The 14,465-nt window shown below is 37.1% G+C and overlaps 1 protein-coding gene across 1 annotated transcript; it reads left to right on the top strand.

The window, feature by feature from the left end:
* Window positions 1-5,517: 5,517 nt before the first annotated feature.
* MGAT4C (MGAT4 family member C) lies at window positions 5,518-13,519 on the top strand. The gene is made up of 3 exons (XM_069003908.1): window positions 5,518-5,658; window positions 10,227-10,374; window positions 12,214-13,519. The coding sequence occupies exons 1-3, from the start codon at window positions 5,518-5,520 to the stop codon at window positions 13,368-13,370; spliced, it is 1,446 nt and encodes a 481-aa protein (XP_068860009.1). The 3' UTR covers window positions 13,371-13,519.
* Window positions 13,520-14,465: the final 946 nt, after the last annotated feature.

Genomic DNA, 14,465 nt, shown 5'->3' with positions numbered 1-14,465 from the left:
CACTGTCTATATCATTTTTCTAAACCCCATATTTTACACTACAATTTACTTGATAAAATATATCCAGTGGTATACAGCAATCCATCCAGTGATGGATTAGATTGTGCTTTACCATCTAAGTCAATGCAACTTCACACTTCTTAGTCATCTCTTCCCCTTGATTAGACTTGAGTCCTCCATGCCAGAAGAAATGCTCAGAGCATTACAGCCAGAGTTTTGTGACTCCGTTTTCTATCACTCTGAAGCTGTCAGACAGGAAAGACACTTCATCCACCAACATTGAACCACCGCTTTGAATTTAAGCTCTTTGCTTTTCTGTATTGTTCAGTAACTTGCCTTAGCTGAATCATCTCTTTTCTCCCAAACTTTCATCCCTTTTCTAAAACTGTTGGGGTCTGTCTATATCTGTATGCTATTTAGTGTTTGAAATAATCTCCCACTTTCTGTGGATCAAGGATCAATATGCCTTTCAAATTCTTTTTTAAAACCTACTTCTTTTGCCCATCCTTTCATCAGTGTCAATTTTGAGTAATCTGCCTACTAATACATCTCTATTATTTAACATCCTGTATCTAGAATCTAGATTTCAGACCATATGATAATCTTTAAACCATTTATTTTAAGCATGTGTACCCACACAATCTACTTATGGCTATTTTAAAACCTGAGCTCTACTCTCTGAATTTGTCAGCCTCATTCTAAGTTAAACTTTCCTTTTCCTTCAGACCAGTTTTTACTTCCCTGCTGCCAGTGACAGCGAACATCCTGCCTGACAGCCTTAAATGTTTTATATGTATATTCAGGCTTTCACCAAGGCGGACAGTGAGTCTGGCTGGGAGTCTGTCTGAGCCCTATGGAATAGCCTATCCATTATAATTCTCTAGTAAACTACTCCCTATAGATCGAATCTACATCACAATTTAGAATTTGGTTTTTTAATTTTGTATAAGAAAACCACGGCCCATGCAAAATATAATAATAACCATGTAAAAACCATGTAAAAAAATCTGCTTTCTTTGGGACTTTTTACTTTTTTTTTTTCTGAAAGTGTTTCCTTTGCAACTTTATAAAGATAACTGAATGCAACCCTTGAGGTATTGTGTGGAGCCTTCCAAAAAAAAAAAAAAAACTGAAAAACACATTGGACAAGCATTAAGAACTGCAAGTAAAGCAGTTCACTAGCAGACTGGTGGAATGGTATGTCACTGAGGAATGAAGTGGCTGCTTCTGAGTGTCTCAGTCAAACCATGGATTTCAATAAAGATCACAGGGGTTTTAGTTATCCAATCATGTTATTTTTGTATGTTATCTCATATAATAATGTGGCAGTGGATTAGCTCTACCTCTTGGAATATGGACTCTGCAGTGGCAGGTAAAGCTACATGTCTTATTTGGAAATGTTAAAATATAAAAATAATTCAGATGCCATTTCTGACAGCCATCAGTGCCTCTGCAAATAAGCAACTTTTTTTGAGCTACTGGGGCACAGCACTCAAGCAGACCAGAATATAATACAAAGATGACCTTGTTGGTCCATCCCTGTACAGCTGTAGATAGAAGCAGATTCGCTGTACTTGTTAGGTAAGGCTAAGTCCTTAACTTGTGTTGGCATCCTTAAGGGTAAAGTAACATCACAGGGCCTTTTTCTGTATCTGTTTCTGGAAATATGTCAGGAAAGCAAACAATAATCTCTGAAAGCAGGACAAAGCACAAATCCCTAGTATTATCAGAAAGTGATGAAGAATTAGAATGGATCAAATATGAAATGGTTTACCACAGTGAGTATGCAAGAATGTGGCCTAAAAAATTATTCTACAGATGGCAAAAAATCTTTTACTCTGAAAAGAGGAAAATAAGGAAAAAAATCTTCCTTTATGTAATTTTTTCCTCTTGGGAATAGCCATAATGAAATCCAAGTTGAAATTTGTTTTAAAATTTAAATAGACATAAATTTAAATAATTTAATTTTTTGGCTTCAAGGACTTAGTTTATTAACAACAGACTCTTTCTGAATGGTCATTTGGGATTTACTTTTATAAAAATGTTAAAATTCTTCTGATGCTACAAATTCTGCATGAGAAAACCTCACACAGTGTGAAAATAAATTTTTAACCTTTTACACAGCTTTCACACCTTTGTAGATCCTATAAAGAACAGCCTCTACACACTGTAAAGGTATACCATTGCATTTTTCAGCTCACTACCTCTTCACTGTGTATCATTTTAGTAAGTCAAAGGAATTATAATTTCACATTACCATTTAAAACTGCACATGTATGTCTGATAGGAACACATACGTCTAGAGACTGAGGAAAGCAATACATCTCATTTAGAAAGGAAAAGATTTATAATTCATACATGTCAATTAATTATTTTGTTTAACTGCTTAATGCCAGATTTATGAAACAAATTGCATTTATACCATCCTGATAGCTACTTAATTGTGCATGAATAATGAAGGCATAAAATCTTCAAGCAAAGCTGTGCGTTCAGAATTGAATTATGAATTGAAGCCTTTTCTTCAATATAAAAGTCAAACACTTTTAGTAGTGGTGAATATTCTGCTCAAATGTCTTAAAGAACACCAGGGGTCTCACTGCAGGAAGTTCTGAGACTATTTTTCAAAAGGTGACAGACATTACCTGCAAAAAAAAAGGCAAGATTTACTTTTTTTTTCTGCGCAAATTTCACTGGTGCAGCGTTCCACAAATCAATCCAAAGATTGGACACAGAGATGCAAGAGGCAGCAGCTCTGGGAAGAAGTAAGGAATTCTGCATTGTACGTATGTGTGATTCTGGGTGTGTCCTGAGCTAAATGCTTACAGCACAAGGATGCCAAGCAGCCCCTTCAGACAAACTGGCTGGGGGGACTGTGTCGGGAGGTCTGTGCTGAGGAACGAGCTGGGGGCTGGCAAAGGCGAGCCCGCGCTGCCACCTCGTGTCAGCAGTGGGGTCAGAGCCTCCTCCGTGACGGGCTCTACCGGGGCGCGCCCCCCTTGCGGCGTCCTTCCCTTCCGTGTCTTTACTTGCTACGGACCTACCAATAGATCTGATGAACAAAAAACCCTCTCTGGCACAATGGTTAGCTTTCAGCTGTTTCCCCGTATTAAACAGTGATGTAATGGCTTTGTGAGAAACTAGCCCGAGGAATGCAGATGTCCTCTGAGTGATGACTTACTGTGCTCTCCTCTTTCTGTACATCAGTTTTAGTCATGACAGTCTTATGATCTTCTAGCCTCACCTATGTAATTCCCTCTATTTTTATTCTTAATCCAACATGGGAATTATCTAATACAGTATGACCAGCAAATATAGTTCTAAGTCTCTTCCTCACCCTTGGGGACTTCAAACAGGCAGCTCAGAGGAAAGATGGGGGACCTGTGTAACAACACAGTCCAGCCAGCAAATATGACATATGCATTCATCCTGTGACTGAAAAAACCACATTTATTTATTTCCAAGTTTTTCAAAAAAACCCAATCAATAAGGTTTAGAGCTAAGTCCCTGACAATGACTGCAAGCACTCTAACCCAGATTACCTCCATTTTCAATAGTCAGGATAGTTAATGCCTCTGTCTGAGAAGTGTCAGTATTTAATTCATCCAATGATCCTCTGATTGTTTTTTAAAAGAGCGTAGTGGTTTGAAAATCAGTAATTGTACTGTGAGAAGAAGAAGGGAGAGGGCAGGGGAGAAGAGAGGGGGTGGGAAGTGGCAGGGAAATAAACAAAAATGAAACCCAAATTGTAATTGTAACACAGTCTTTTCTAAAGCAGGGGCAACCTTCAGTTCCACAACACCCTGCTGGAATCCACAGACAACTAGCAACCATAGTGTTGTCACAAGGAGTTGCAGGGGTATAGGGAGGCCTAGTGTTTGGAAATTCATGTCCCTAAAAGCTCCTTCCTGAGGTTTATTTTCAATGTCCTTAGATATTAAGAAAAGAAAAATCCTCTATGTAACTTAAAATAATATCTAAACTGGGGTTTTCATCTTCAGAATAATCTGGCTTCTGTAATTCAGCCCATCCCAAATAAAGACAGACAAAAATCTATATTGTTACTGATTCCTTTTTCTTTCTTCATGCAACCTGTAAATCGGTTTTATTCTCAACATAGTGAATATAAAAACATTCTGTGTACAACCAGCCTCCATTTACTGCAGTTCATATAGATTCCTAGCAGTTAAACATTTGCATTACTAATATTTGATATATTTACCTCCTGGTTCTCCAAAGTCTAATGGACTCATATTTTATACTGTTAAATATTCAGTTTGGCAAAACAAATACATATTGAATTTTTTGCTTGGTAGGTTTTTTGTTATTAGGACAGAAAATTTTCTATATGACATGACAAATCATTTATGAAACTCCTAATATGGCCAATTTTGTATCAGTGTAGATGTTCAACACTTCAGAATTGAACCATTGCATGTGTAGTGCTTTTTACTATTTCACACAGGCTAGCTTTAAAGTCTCCATTTGTATATAACTTCTGTATATTAAATCTGTTTGAAAAATCATGAATTGCTATGGAAAATTGTCAAAATATGAGTAAGAATATAAACAATAATCTTATAATCTATTGTTTTGGTAATAATCCCTCAGAGTTTGGGCAGTGAGATCTTTAGTTTGTGGCCAAATCTTGTTCAAACACATGCAGTCCTACATGTTAGTGCTAAGGTTAGTGCTTACGATTTGGTAGACAAGAACAGCATTCATTTTGTTTTAAAGTGACTAAAATGAATATGCAACATTGTGATATGACTAGACAGTCCTCTTTCTTGATCTTGAACAGAGGTGCTGAATGGCTTCTCTATGCCACCCTTCTCTATGCCACCCTTATTTGATTTATCTAATAGGGTTGGTAAGGATTTCCCAATACTCTGCTTAGACGTGTCTGGTCTAAGGCAGAAACCCACCTTTCCTCTGAAGATGGAAATGATACCTCCACTGAGAGTTTTTCCATTCTAGTACAGAGGCCCAAGGCTAAGGGATGTTGAACAGTCTTGCTACTGCTTTTTCACTTCAAGGAAGGTACTCGTGCCTGTAAGCTCTGATATACAGAATTCTTCTATAGGTAACAACACTGAGTCATGCAATTTCATCCTTGCCTGTTGGCCTGACCTGTCTTTGGGAGGATACACAGGTACATAGGGAAACAATGCACAGCATCATCTCTAGCCACCAAGTTGGGATCTGAAAGTTAAGCATAGCAAACTAAACTGTTGATGGACTCCTGCCACAGTGACATCATAAGCTCACCCTAAAATGGGTATGACAGAGGGCATGTGCTTTTTCCTTTCTGACACACAAAAAAAAGGGAATCTTAGTTTATAGTTAAGATTGTATATTGAACCTGAAGATGACAACAATTAAATGAAATTAATTCTGCCTGAAAGTGTAGTCTATGTATGTTTGAAGGGATTTGATACATCTGAAGGCAAGTTTAGTTGTTATCATGCTTATCAGGTGGAACACTCTTGTAATACTGTGATTTTTTTCCTAGGTGGCAGTATGCAGTTCTTCACGAGACACAACTTGAAATATTTTGATAAAATGAGATGCTTGCGGAAACGATCAGCAGTGTCGTTCTTAGGAGTCCTTGTTGTTTGCTTGCTGTTCATGAACTTATACATTGAAGATGGTTATGTTTTGGTAAGTTGTTAAGAAGTGATCCTGGAAAAACAAACAGGATACACCCTAGTGAAACAGTAAATTTCATAATTCTTTCAATTTCCCCTGTTGGGGTACCATTAGCAGTGAAGTATCCTCCAAGTGTGTCCTTTATGATGAAACCATCTTCTTAATATATACTGTAGACAGTGTGCATCAGTTAGACCCTAACAGTCCTTTTCACAGAAGTAAATATCTCACTGTTTGTTGGAAGTATGGGAGATAACGAATGTAGTAAAACATGAAGATATCTCCATGAGGTGTCCTTTGAGTCAAAATATCCTCTGTATTCTCCATACTTCTTAATTTTAATGTTGATTTCCCTTAATTTTAATGTTGAAGATAAACTACAGCTGAACTATTTGTGTGAGCTGAGAGCTCGTTTTTCAGTATACACTGCAAATCTCACCTCTGAATACTGCATTAAAAGCTATTATAGAAATAAAATTATAAAAGAAAATTTACACCTATTCCATCTACTTTAAGCTCCTTGCATAAATAATTTCATTTTAGTGGGTTTAATTTGTGTTTTTCTTATATTTTGTAATTTAGATATAAATAAAAAAATTGCTTAGATTTGAGTCTGACAGGTTCAGTGCTACAGCATTAACAATTAGACATAAATGAAACTTAATGTAAGTTTATGATTTTGAAAAAAATTATGCAAATATTGATGTTAGGAATTTCAACAAATAAGCTGCCAACAACAGAACATAACTCTATCGTTTATACGTAACTTAGGGGTGTTTCAGTGCTGAATGCCAAGTAAGCCCTGGAGACTTGATTAATGGATTGAATTTCCAGTTCTTTGGAGATTGGACTGGGCCCAGTAAAGAACATGGTGGCTGAAAAACTAGACCTTGCAAATAGTAAAATGACTAAACTGAATTTGTTATGTTGTGATATGATTAGATAGTCCTGTCTTTATCTTGAATTGAACAGGGACAGCATGGGTTTGCCAATATTCTGAACGGTGAATTCTGATCTCGTTTGCATCTGAAAAGAAACATAATAGTATGTCAAGAAGTGTAATACACAAGTAGTAAAATACTTATTTATCAGAACCATATACATTCCTAATGTATACATTCCTAATTCCTACATATACATTCCTAATTATTTTAGTTTAAAATACTTTAATTATAAAATTAAACAGTAACTCTAAAAGTATTGTAAATATTTACGATATCAATACTAAGCTAGTACTTTTTTTAGCCATTGAAAAGATAATCCATGCTTGTAGCATGTAACTCCATTGCAGACATATTTCTTTGTCTAACACTAAGGTTTTGCACTCTTTTATTTATTTAGCATTTCTTGGTTATGATTAAATTTGACCTGGCTTATCACATTTTTTTTTTCTAGTGGCATTTTCCCTAATGTTTCTTCTCTGTTCACTAATTGCTTCAAAGTCCCCCAGATGTTTCTGAAAGTGCTTTTATTATCACTGCTAATGGTGTTCCTCTTGGCTTGTTTTTGAAATCTTTTCCCGTCCTATTTGCCAGCTCCCCAGATGGCTCCATGTCTAATTCTTAATTTGCTCTTTTTCCCCCCACCTCTTTTATAAATTCTCTTTCATTGCTTCTCTCATCACAGTTCTGGCATGTTTACATTCATGTAGCTCTCAGCCAAGTCTCTTGCCAAGTCTCCTGAGAGTTCTTCCAGGTCTCTTGATACCTTTATGGTCCATCAAGTGTTTTTTGAGTGTGTTAGGATGTTGACTTTTTAGCTTATTTATTTAGTTTTATTTTCAAATTTCCTGACCCTCTCTGACAGCTCCAAACACACCATGTCTGGAGTGTTTTCTCTGCTGAGGTAAAAGATGAGCAATTTCAGCATTTGTGGTGAGGAGAAATATACTTGGGGAAAGCTTTTGAGGACAGCAGGCTAACAAGTTTCCCTCAGGGAATGAGAATCTGAAAGTCCTCAGAGCCCCAAGAGCTCTTTGAATTGCAGCCAATCTCCTGCTGGACTATCTTCTAAAGGCAACTGGTAGAAGGAAGACAACTGACCCAGAATTCTTTCCAGTCTCAGGCAGCAGGCTGTGCAAGGGGTTGTGGGACTGGTGTCTCTGGCACCAGATGTAAGACAAGTGGTCTTTTTCAAAATGTTAGAGTATTAAAATGAGATTCATTTTGGCAAATCTTAAGAAGGGAGAAGATAAACTTTCTGGTTTTGCTCAAAGAGTCTCACATGTCCAGAGAATCCCTTCACTGTTTTCTGCAGGGCATTTGTAGCAGAAATGGAAAGGGCCCATGTGGCAAAATAGCTGAAGTATGTTGGGTAGAGGTTATGCAGTTATGCAGTGCTGATAAGTGTGTATTAGAAAAGCAGTTTAAGGTGCTTCATCTGCAGCTATGAACTACATTTGATCAAGTATCTTGAAGGAGTACTAAGCAAATATATATCAGATATCACAATATGCACAAGGGGAGTTTCATACCTATTCAGAGCTGTAAGTGAATGGTAAGTGAAGCTTGTGTTCTGCACTCTTCTGTGAATACTAATCACTATTTTGGGCACTGTGCAAAGAATAGCACCATTGTAGTGGACACAGCATCCTTAGCAGAGCAGAGTATCTTCATAAAGTGTGGAGAACCCTGGCACATTATCCTATGGCACCCACATGAAACTCCCAGCCAACACTGGAATGTAAGTTAGAGGTTAGTTAAGAGATGAAAGCCAAAACCATTACAGAAGAAGCTTGAGAAGAAAACCAAGGAGAGTTAATCAAACTCTTCATCTTCACTGACCTCTACGTAGTAGTCAGAGATAGAAGAAAGAGATTTTAATCGTTGGAAAAAATCCAGATTTCAGTTTTGCCTGTCATTCAACAAAGGAATGAAATAGCAACTATTAAAAAGAAATGTTAGCCACAAAAGGCATTTATTAAAGAGGGGGAAAAAAAGGGAAAATTTTTGTGGTCAGTTTAAATATCTTGCTTGTTAAAATCAAAACACTTTCTTCTGACATTGTCTATTTCTAAACATTTTATGTAGCAAAACCTCAGCAGAATAAGTTTCCATTTCAAAAACTTATGAAACAAGGAATTTTGTTGCTCCATTCTGGAACCCATTCTGGACACAATGTTTTGATATTAAGGAAAGGGTTTTTAAAAAAAGGAAAGTTTTGGACCAGCCCTTTTCCTTTTCCATCTGACATTTTTCATGGAAAATCTCCTTAAGTTTGGGTGTATTTTCTTCCTAGATCATTGAGTTACATTTTAATCTTGAACCTGATCATCAAACTTGGTCTCGTAATTTATGAGCAAATGCAAAGTGGCACATAAGCACTAGAAAGAAATTACTCAAGAGACACTGCAGATCAGAAGAGCATAACAGTGCAGGTAGATGTCCCTGGATGGCTGCCAAAGATCTTTACTAAGCTCAGAAGTGGATTATTTACTACTTTTATGCAAGAAAAACAATGAACTTAAAATGAATGTAAGATTAGTTTACAGAAACATTTCTTTGTGCTATGAAATATATTTTTGACACATTTTTTAATATTTATGCCATTAAATATGAGTGCTGTTTACTGTGTCTGTGGTTGTTCTTTTTAGCAGTAGTACTATTACCACACAATGCTCCCATTTAATGACAGATCAGGAAGTTTTAGTGCATTAACATACTGCATATATCAAAAGAAATACATGTGTCTGTCATCAGCCTAAAATCAAACCAGGGAAATTAAATAAACTTTCCTACTTTTAAATTCAGTCTACATGACCTGTTAGATTATTTGCCCTTTTTGTAAGGACTAAGGAAGAGATTTTCCCTGAGGCCCAAGTGACCTTATAGGTAGGGCACTACCGATGAAGCCATTCTTTCCCTTCTGTGCCTTTACTCTGACTAGGGAAGTGTCTTGGAAGAAAAAACTGAAGAAGGAGGTAGGAAGAGGGGGCATGGGTGATGAATGTACCTTTTGACTATACCATCAAAAAGTGTTCACCAAATTCAGAGAAAATTTTGCTGTCTGCATGATCACATGCATTTCTTCTTATCACAAACCTGAGTCAAAGCTACTCAGAAAAATGACAAAATGAGCCAGTGCCAGGATCTGGATTTGTCTTTCATTTGCAGCAGTTTTGGTGGATTTTTTAATCACTGAAAACATTTTTTTTAAATCTCTCCTGCTTCTATATCTGGGGAAATTATCGTATCCATTTCTGACTGATGTTTTCTTATCCCTCTTTTGAATACCACAGTATTTGTTAACCAATAATTTAATGTTTTCTACCTTTCCAGAGTTTTATGCAAAGTATTTTTTTTTCTTTTCCTGTCACTGTAATCTGAAGGCTTATGGTAGATTTTCTGTAGCCAAAAATGTATGATATTCAGTAATGCTTGTTGGTTTGGGATTTTTTTGGTTTTTTGTTTGGTTGTTGTTTTATAAATGAGGTGACATCTACATGCTTTCACAAAAGCTGACAGTGAAAAATGTTATTGTTGGAAACCTGCCTGTCCATGTTTCCTCTCTAGCTGGCATTCACAAATGTGTTTCTCTCTGTCTCTCTCCCTTTTCTGTTCCTTTTGTTCTTCTGCTAATAGGAAGGGGACAAGCAAATAATCAGAGAAACAGCCACACACCAGCTCAACCCAGAGCGTTATGTTCACAGTTTTAAAGATTTGTCTAATTTCTCAGGATCTATAAACATTTCCTATCGCTACCTAGCTGGCACACCTTTGCCAAGGAGAAGTAAGTAGCTTCAATTTGAATGTTACAAAATAAGGTAATTTTAAAAGGGGTGAAATCCATATAGTCCCTGTGGTATTTCTAGGCAAGAGGGGCTGAGTTAAGCAGTGACAATCTCAAGAGAGTTAGTGGCACAGCTATCATAGGCTGGTCTAGAGTGGCTGCTGGCTGCTAGTCTGGACCTAGCAGTGATAGCCCCACAGTGTGAGAACCTTCTGACCAACTACCTGACTTGTAGATATCCTGCAGGCAGCCCCTGGGTGGTCTGTGTGAGCATACTTCTCCGGATCTCCTCCCAGGCAAGAGGAAGATGCTTTAGAAAGCAGAAGCAAGGCACATGCTGGTGGTGTTCTGCAACCACTCTCTGAGACCATACTGTTAATCTCTGTATAAGTGGTAAATCCAATCTTATGTATGCTTGACATCACATAGATACACCCTTCAGGTCCACTGTCCTACCAGCCCAGCAGCTGCAAATGGACCTCCTTGTTCCTTTAGCTGTGCTAACAAAGGAGCTGAACTGTGCTATTATCGGGACAGTAAAGGAGGATTCTTCTAACAGCCATCTGCAGATGGACTATTTACTTATTCCTATTTCAGACATGGTTCAAGATTTTCCTCTAAAAGTGAAATATGGCCTTACCTAGCCTGTAGACAGGTGTCCTTTGGGTTCCAAATCAATCATTTCTCATATATAAACAAGGCTCTGAAGTCCAAGACCAAAAAGTAAAATAAAATAATGTGTGAGTTATAGAAAGCTATAAAGTTTGTTCAAATTAGATTTGAAAATTTTGTGGCTCTGTAGGCAGTGTAAACGACTTCTGGGGGTTGTACTTCACTGTACAACTGCATTTTGAGCAGATTTAAACCTCAAGGGAAACCCTGAATCACTATTAGAGCAGTCTTTTACAAACAACTATATTTTTAAGAAAGTTGGGGTGGGTTCAACTTAAGTACACCCTGTCAATTACGAAGCCTTAATGTTTTTTTACATCAGAAGTTACAAAAATAGAGATATCTTAGCAAATATCTGAAAAAAAACCTCCTGATTTGGAATGCTGGTAAAAATTCAATGATAGTGACTACAAAACAGCAGAGATGAAATTTCTTCCCTTATAAGATATATCTCTGTCTAGAAAGAATGAACAGCATTAAAAACTATTTGTACAAGCAAGGAGAGAAGTTCTCTTCTACTTTAAAATAGTATCTAAATTGCATCTTGCAAGAGAGTGTTCCCTGTAAAATGCTCAATGAGTCCTGAAAGAGGGTTGGAAGAAAAACTGCTAGTAAGGAAAAACTAGACAAATTCACCTGAAAATGAACATGCTGAGAAAAAAATTATCCATGCAAAATTCATAAAACTGTGAAGTTATGCATAGATGTAACTAGACATTTAGAGGGCTTCAAAAGATAAAAGTGCTGCATTTAGTAGTTCCTTGTTTTCAAAATATGGTGTGAATAAGCCCCTCATAATACCCCCATAATCCCCCTTCTTTTAGCATATTTACAGCCTTATCATTGTATATGTGGTTTCATCTACTAAGCATATATGTACACATTGCTTTGGCTTTTGTCCACAAGGTGCTACTACTGGCAGTAAACAAGCAAATGTTTAACACAATAGTCTCCATATGTCTATTTGCTTGCAATATCATACTTCTTAATGAAAAGGCAATAAAGGTCCTTTATTGCATGCAACTTACTAAATTCACATACCAAATTTCTCAGTCTTCACCATTCACGAGGTTTATTAATATAAACACAGCTCTGGAGAATATCTTTGTGATGAAATCTTTTCCAATATCAGATACTCAGTTTTTGTTTGATTTGTCTTTTGTACAGGGTATCTTACAATTGGACTATCCTCTGTAAAACGGAAAAAGGGAAATTACTTGCTTGAGACCATCAAGTCCATATTTGAGCAGTCAAGCTATGAGGAACTCAAAGAAATTGCAGTGGTAGTACAGCTGGCAGATTTTGACTCAGCCTGGTGTGAAGGGATGGTCCAGGATATTTCACAGAAGTTTGCACATCATATAATTGCGGGCAGATTAATCGTTATTCATGTCCCTGAGGATTACTATCCTGTACTGGATGGCCTTAAGAGAAATTACAATGACCCAGAGGACCGTGTGAAGTTTCGATCGAAACAAAATGTAGATTATGCTTTCCTTCTAAACTTTTGTGCTAATCTTTCTGACTATTACGTGATGCTAGAAGACGACGTTCGCTGCTCAAAGAATTTTTTGACTGCTGTTAAGAAAGTAGTTACCTCACGAGAAGGATCCTACTGGGTGACTTTGGAATTTTCCAAGCTGGGGTACATTGGAAAGCTTTACCATTCTCATGACCTACCACGCCTGGCACATTTTCTGTTGATGTTTTACCAAGAAATGCCTTGCGATTGGCTGCTCATCCACTTTCGTGGGCTGTTAGCTCAAAAGGAAGTGATACGTTTTAAGCCATCTCTGTTCCAGCACATGGGGTACTACTCATCTTACAAAGGAGCTGAAAACAAGTTAAAGGATGATGATTTTGAAGAGGAATCATTTGATATTCCTGACAACCCACCTGCAAACTTGCACACCAATATGAATGTATTTGAAAACTATGAGGCAAGCAAGGCTTACAGCAGCATTGATGAGTACTTCTGGGGCAAAGCTCCTTCTACTGGAGACTTCTATGGGATTGTATTTGAAAAGCCCATTAAAATCAGTAAAATTAAAGTTGTCACTGGAACTGAAGATCGGCAAAATGACATTTTACATCATGGGGCCCTGGAAGTAGGTGAAAAGATTGTAGGCAGTAAAAAAGGGAGACAATGTACTACTTACTTGAGACTAGGGGAGTTCAAAAATGGGAATTTTGAAATAACAGATGTAGAGCACAAAGTTCTGTTTGATATTAACTGCATGAGAATACTTGTTACTAAAAGTCAAAAAGAATGGCTGATCATTAGGAGCATTAGTGTCTGGACTTCTCAAACACCAAATCAATAAAGCAAGGACACCTGGGAAGGTAAAGAGTGCATACAATCATCTGGGTCACAACTGGTGCCATTCCCCAGAAATACAGACATTTCCAGCTCTTCACTAGAGACACAAAAAATGTGGGGAAATAACAAGTAAAGCAATTTATTTTTTACCAGTTTGGTCAGGCAATATGCAAACATTTATTTGTTGAAAATTTTGAATTTTATAGAATACAAAAAGTTCTCAAAACTCTCTTGAGATCTTTAAACCCTTTTTTATTATTATTTCTCTGTAAGAGAGATCCTGTGGACAATACAGAACAAAAAAAACCCCCATCTTATAATTGCCAAAAACTTTAAATCTATGACCAGTATATTGTGAAAAGAAATTGGATTGCACTTTATGCACATAAAAATTTAAAATCTTATGGTAGTATGAGTTTGTACTGTAGTTGGTAATGTGTTTCTTTTCCAGGCAATTGTGACAAGGAAATCTGTCCTGAAACTGGCAGTTTACTTCTGAGCACTGTAAGAAAATAACGTGGCTAGTCATTGCAACTTCTTGTCAAAAGGGAATGTATAAAATTATGAATCTGACATGACAATTATGTAAAAAATAGATAATTGCATCTGTTATTCTGTCTCAACAAATATCCTTTGTTCTTTTTCCTGGGTCTTTTCGCTGAAACGAGCACTACTTGGATTCTATATTACTTAAGGGACCAATTTACTCTCCTTACTTTTTCAACTCACACTAAGCAAGCCTTCTGCTTGAGTACCAATTGTCGCTATCAAACCCAGGTACCTCAAGGGCAGCACTGCTCTCTTAGACAGGCCTCTAAACAGATCTCAGCTTCAACATTTTTTGTTCCTTCATGATATGGAGAACTCCCCCTGAGAGATTTGCACATAGATGAATACTACAGCATGGTTTCTAAGGATTGTCATGCCTTCCATATCTACATGTCCAGTTCATGTATGATACAAATGCAAAGTGTACCGGGTTAATCAGTTCAGTCTGAATGTAATCTCCATTCTGTCCTGGGTGATCCATAGTCAATAGAAGACACACAAAGTGAAGAATCCTCATTCAATGAGAAATTAATATGTTTCTGAATTGGGG

This window comes from Aphelocoma coerulescens, chromosome 1A (genome assembly GCF_041296385.1).
Source record: "Aphelocoma coerulescens isolate FSJ_1873_10779 chromosome 1A, UR_Acoe_1.0, whole genome shotgun sequence".
In the NCBI taxonomy this organism is placed as follows: Eukaryota; Metazoa; Chordata; class Aves; order Passeriformes; family Corvidae; genus Aphelocoma; species Aphelocoma coerulescens.
This window is presented reverse-complemented; position numbering and strand designations above follow the sequence as displayed.

Bases quoted from the DNA above. Each gene is read 5' to 3' on its own strand.
- MGAT4C (XM_069003908.1), top strand. From the start codon at position 5,518: ATGCAGTTCTTCACGAGACACAACTTGAAATATTTTGATAAAATGAGA. The intron at 5,659-10,226 runs GTAAGTTGTTAA...TTCTGCTAATAG, and splicing joins TTGAAGATGGTTATGTTTTG to GAAGGGGACAAGCAAATAAT. The intron at 10,375-12,213 runs GTAAGTAGCTTC...TCTTTTGTACAG, and splicing joins CACACCTTTGCCAAGGAGAA to GGTATCTTACAATTGGACTA.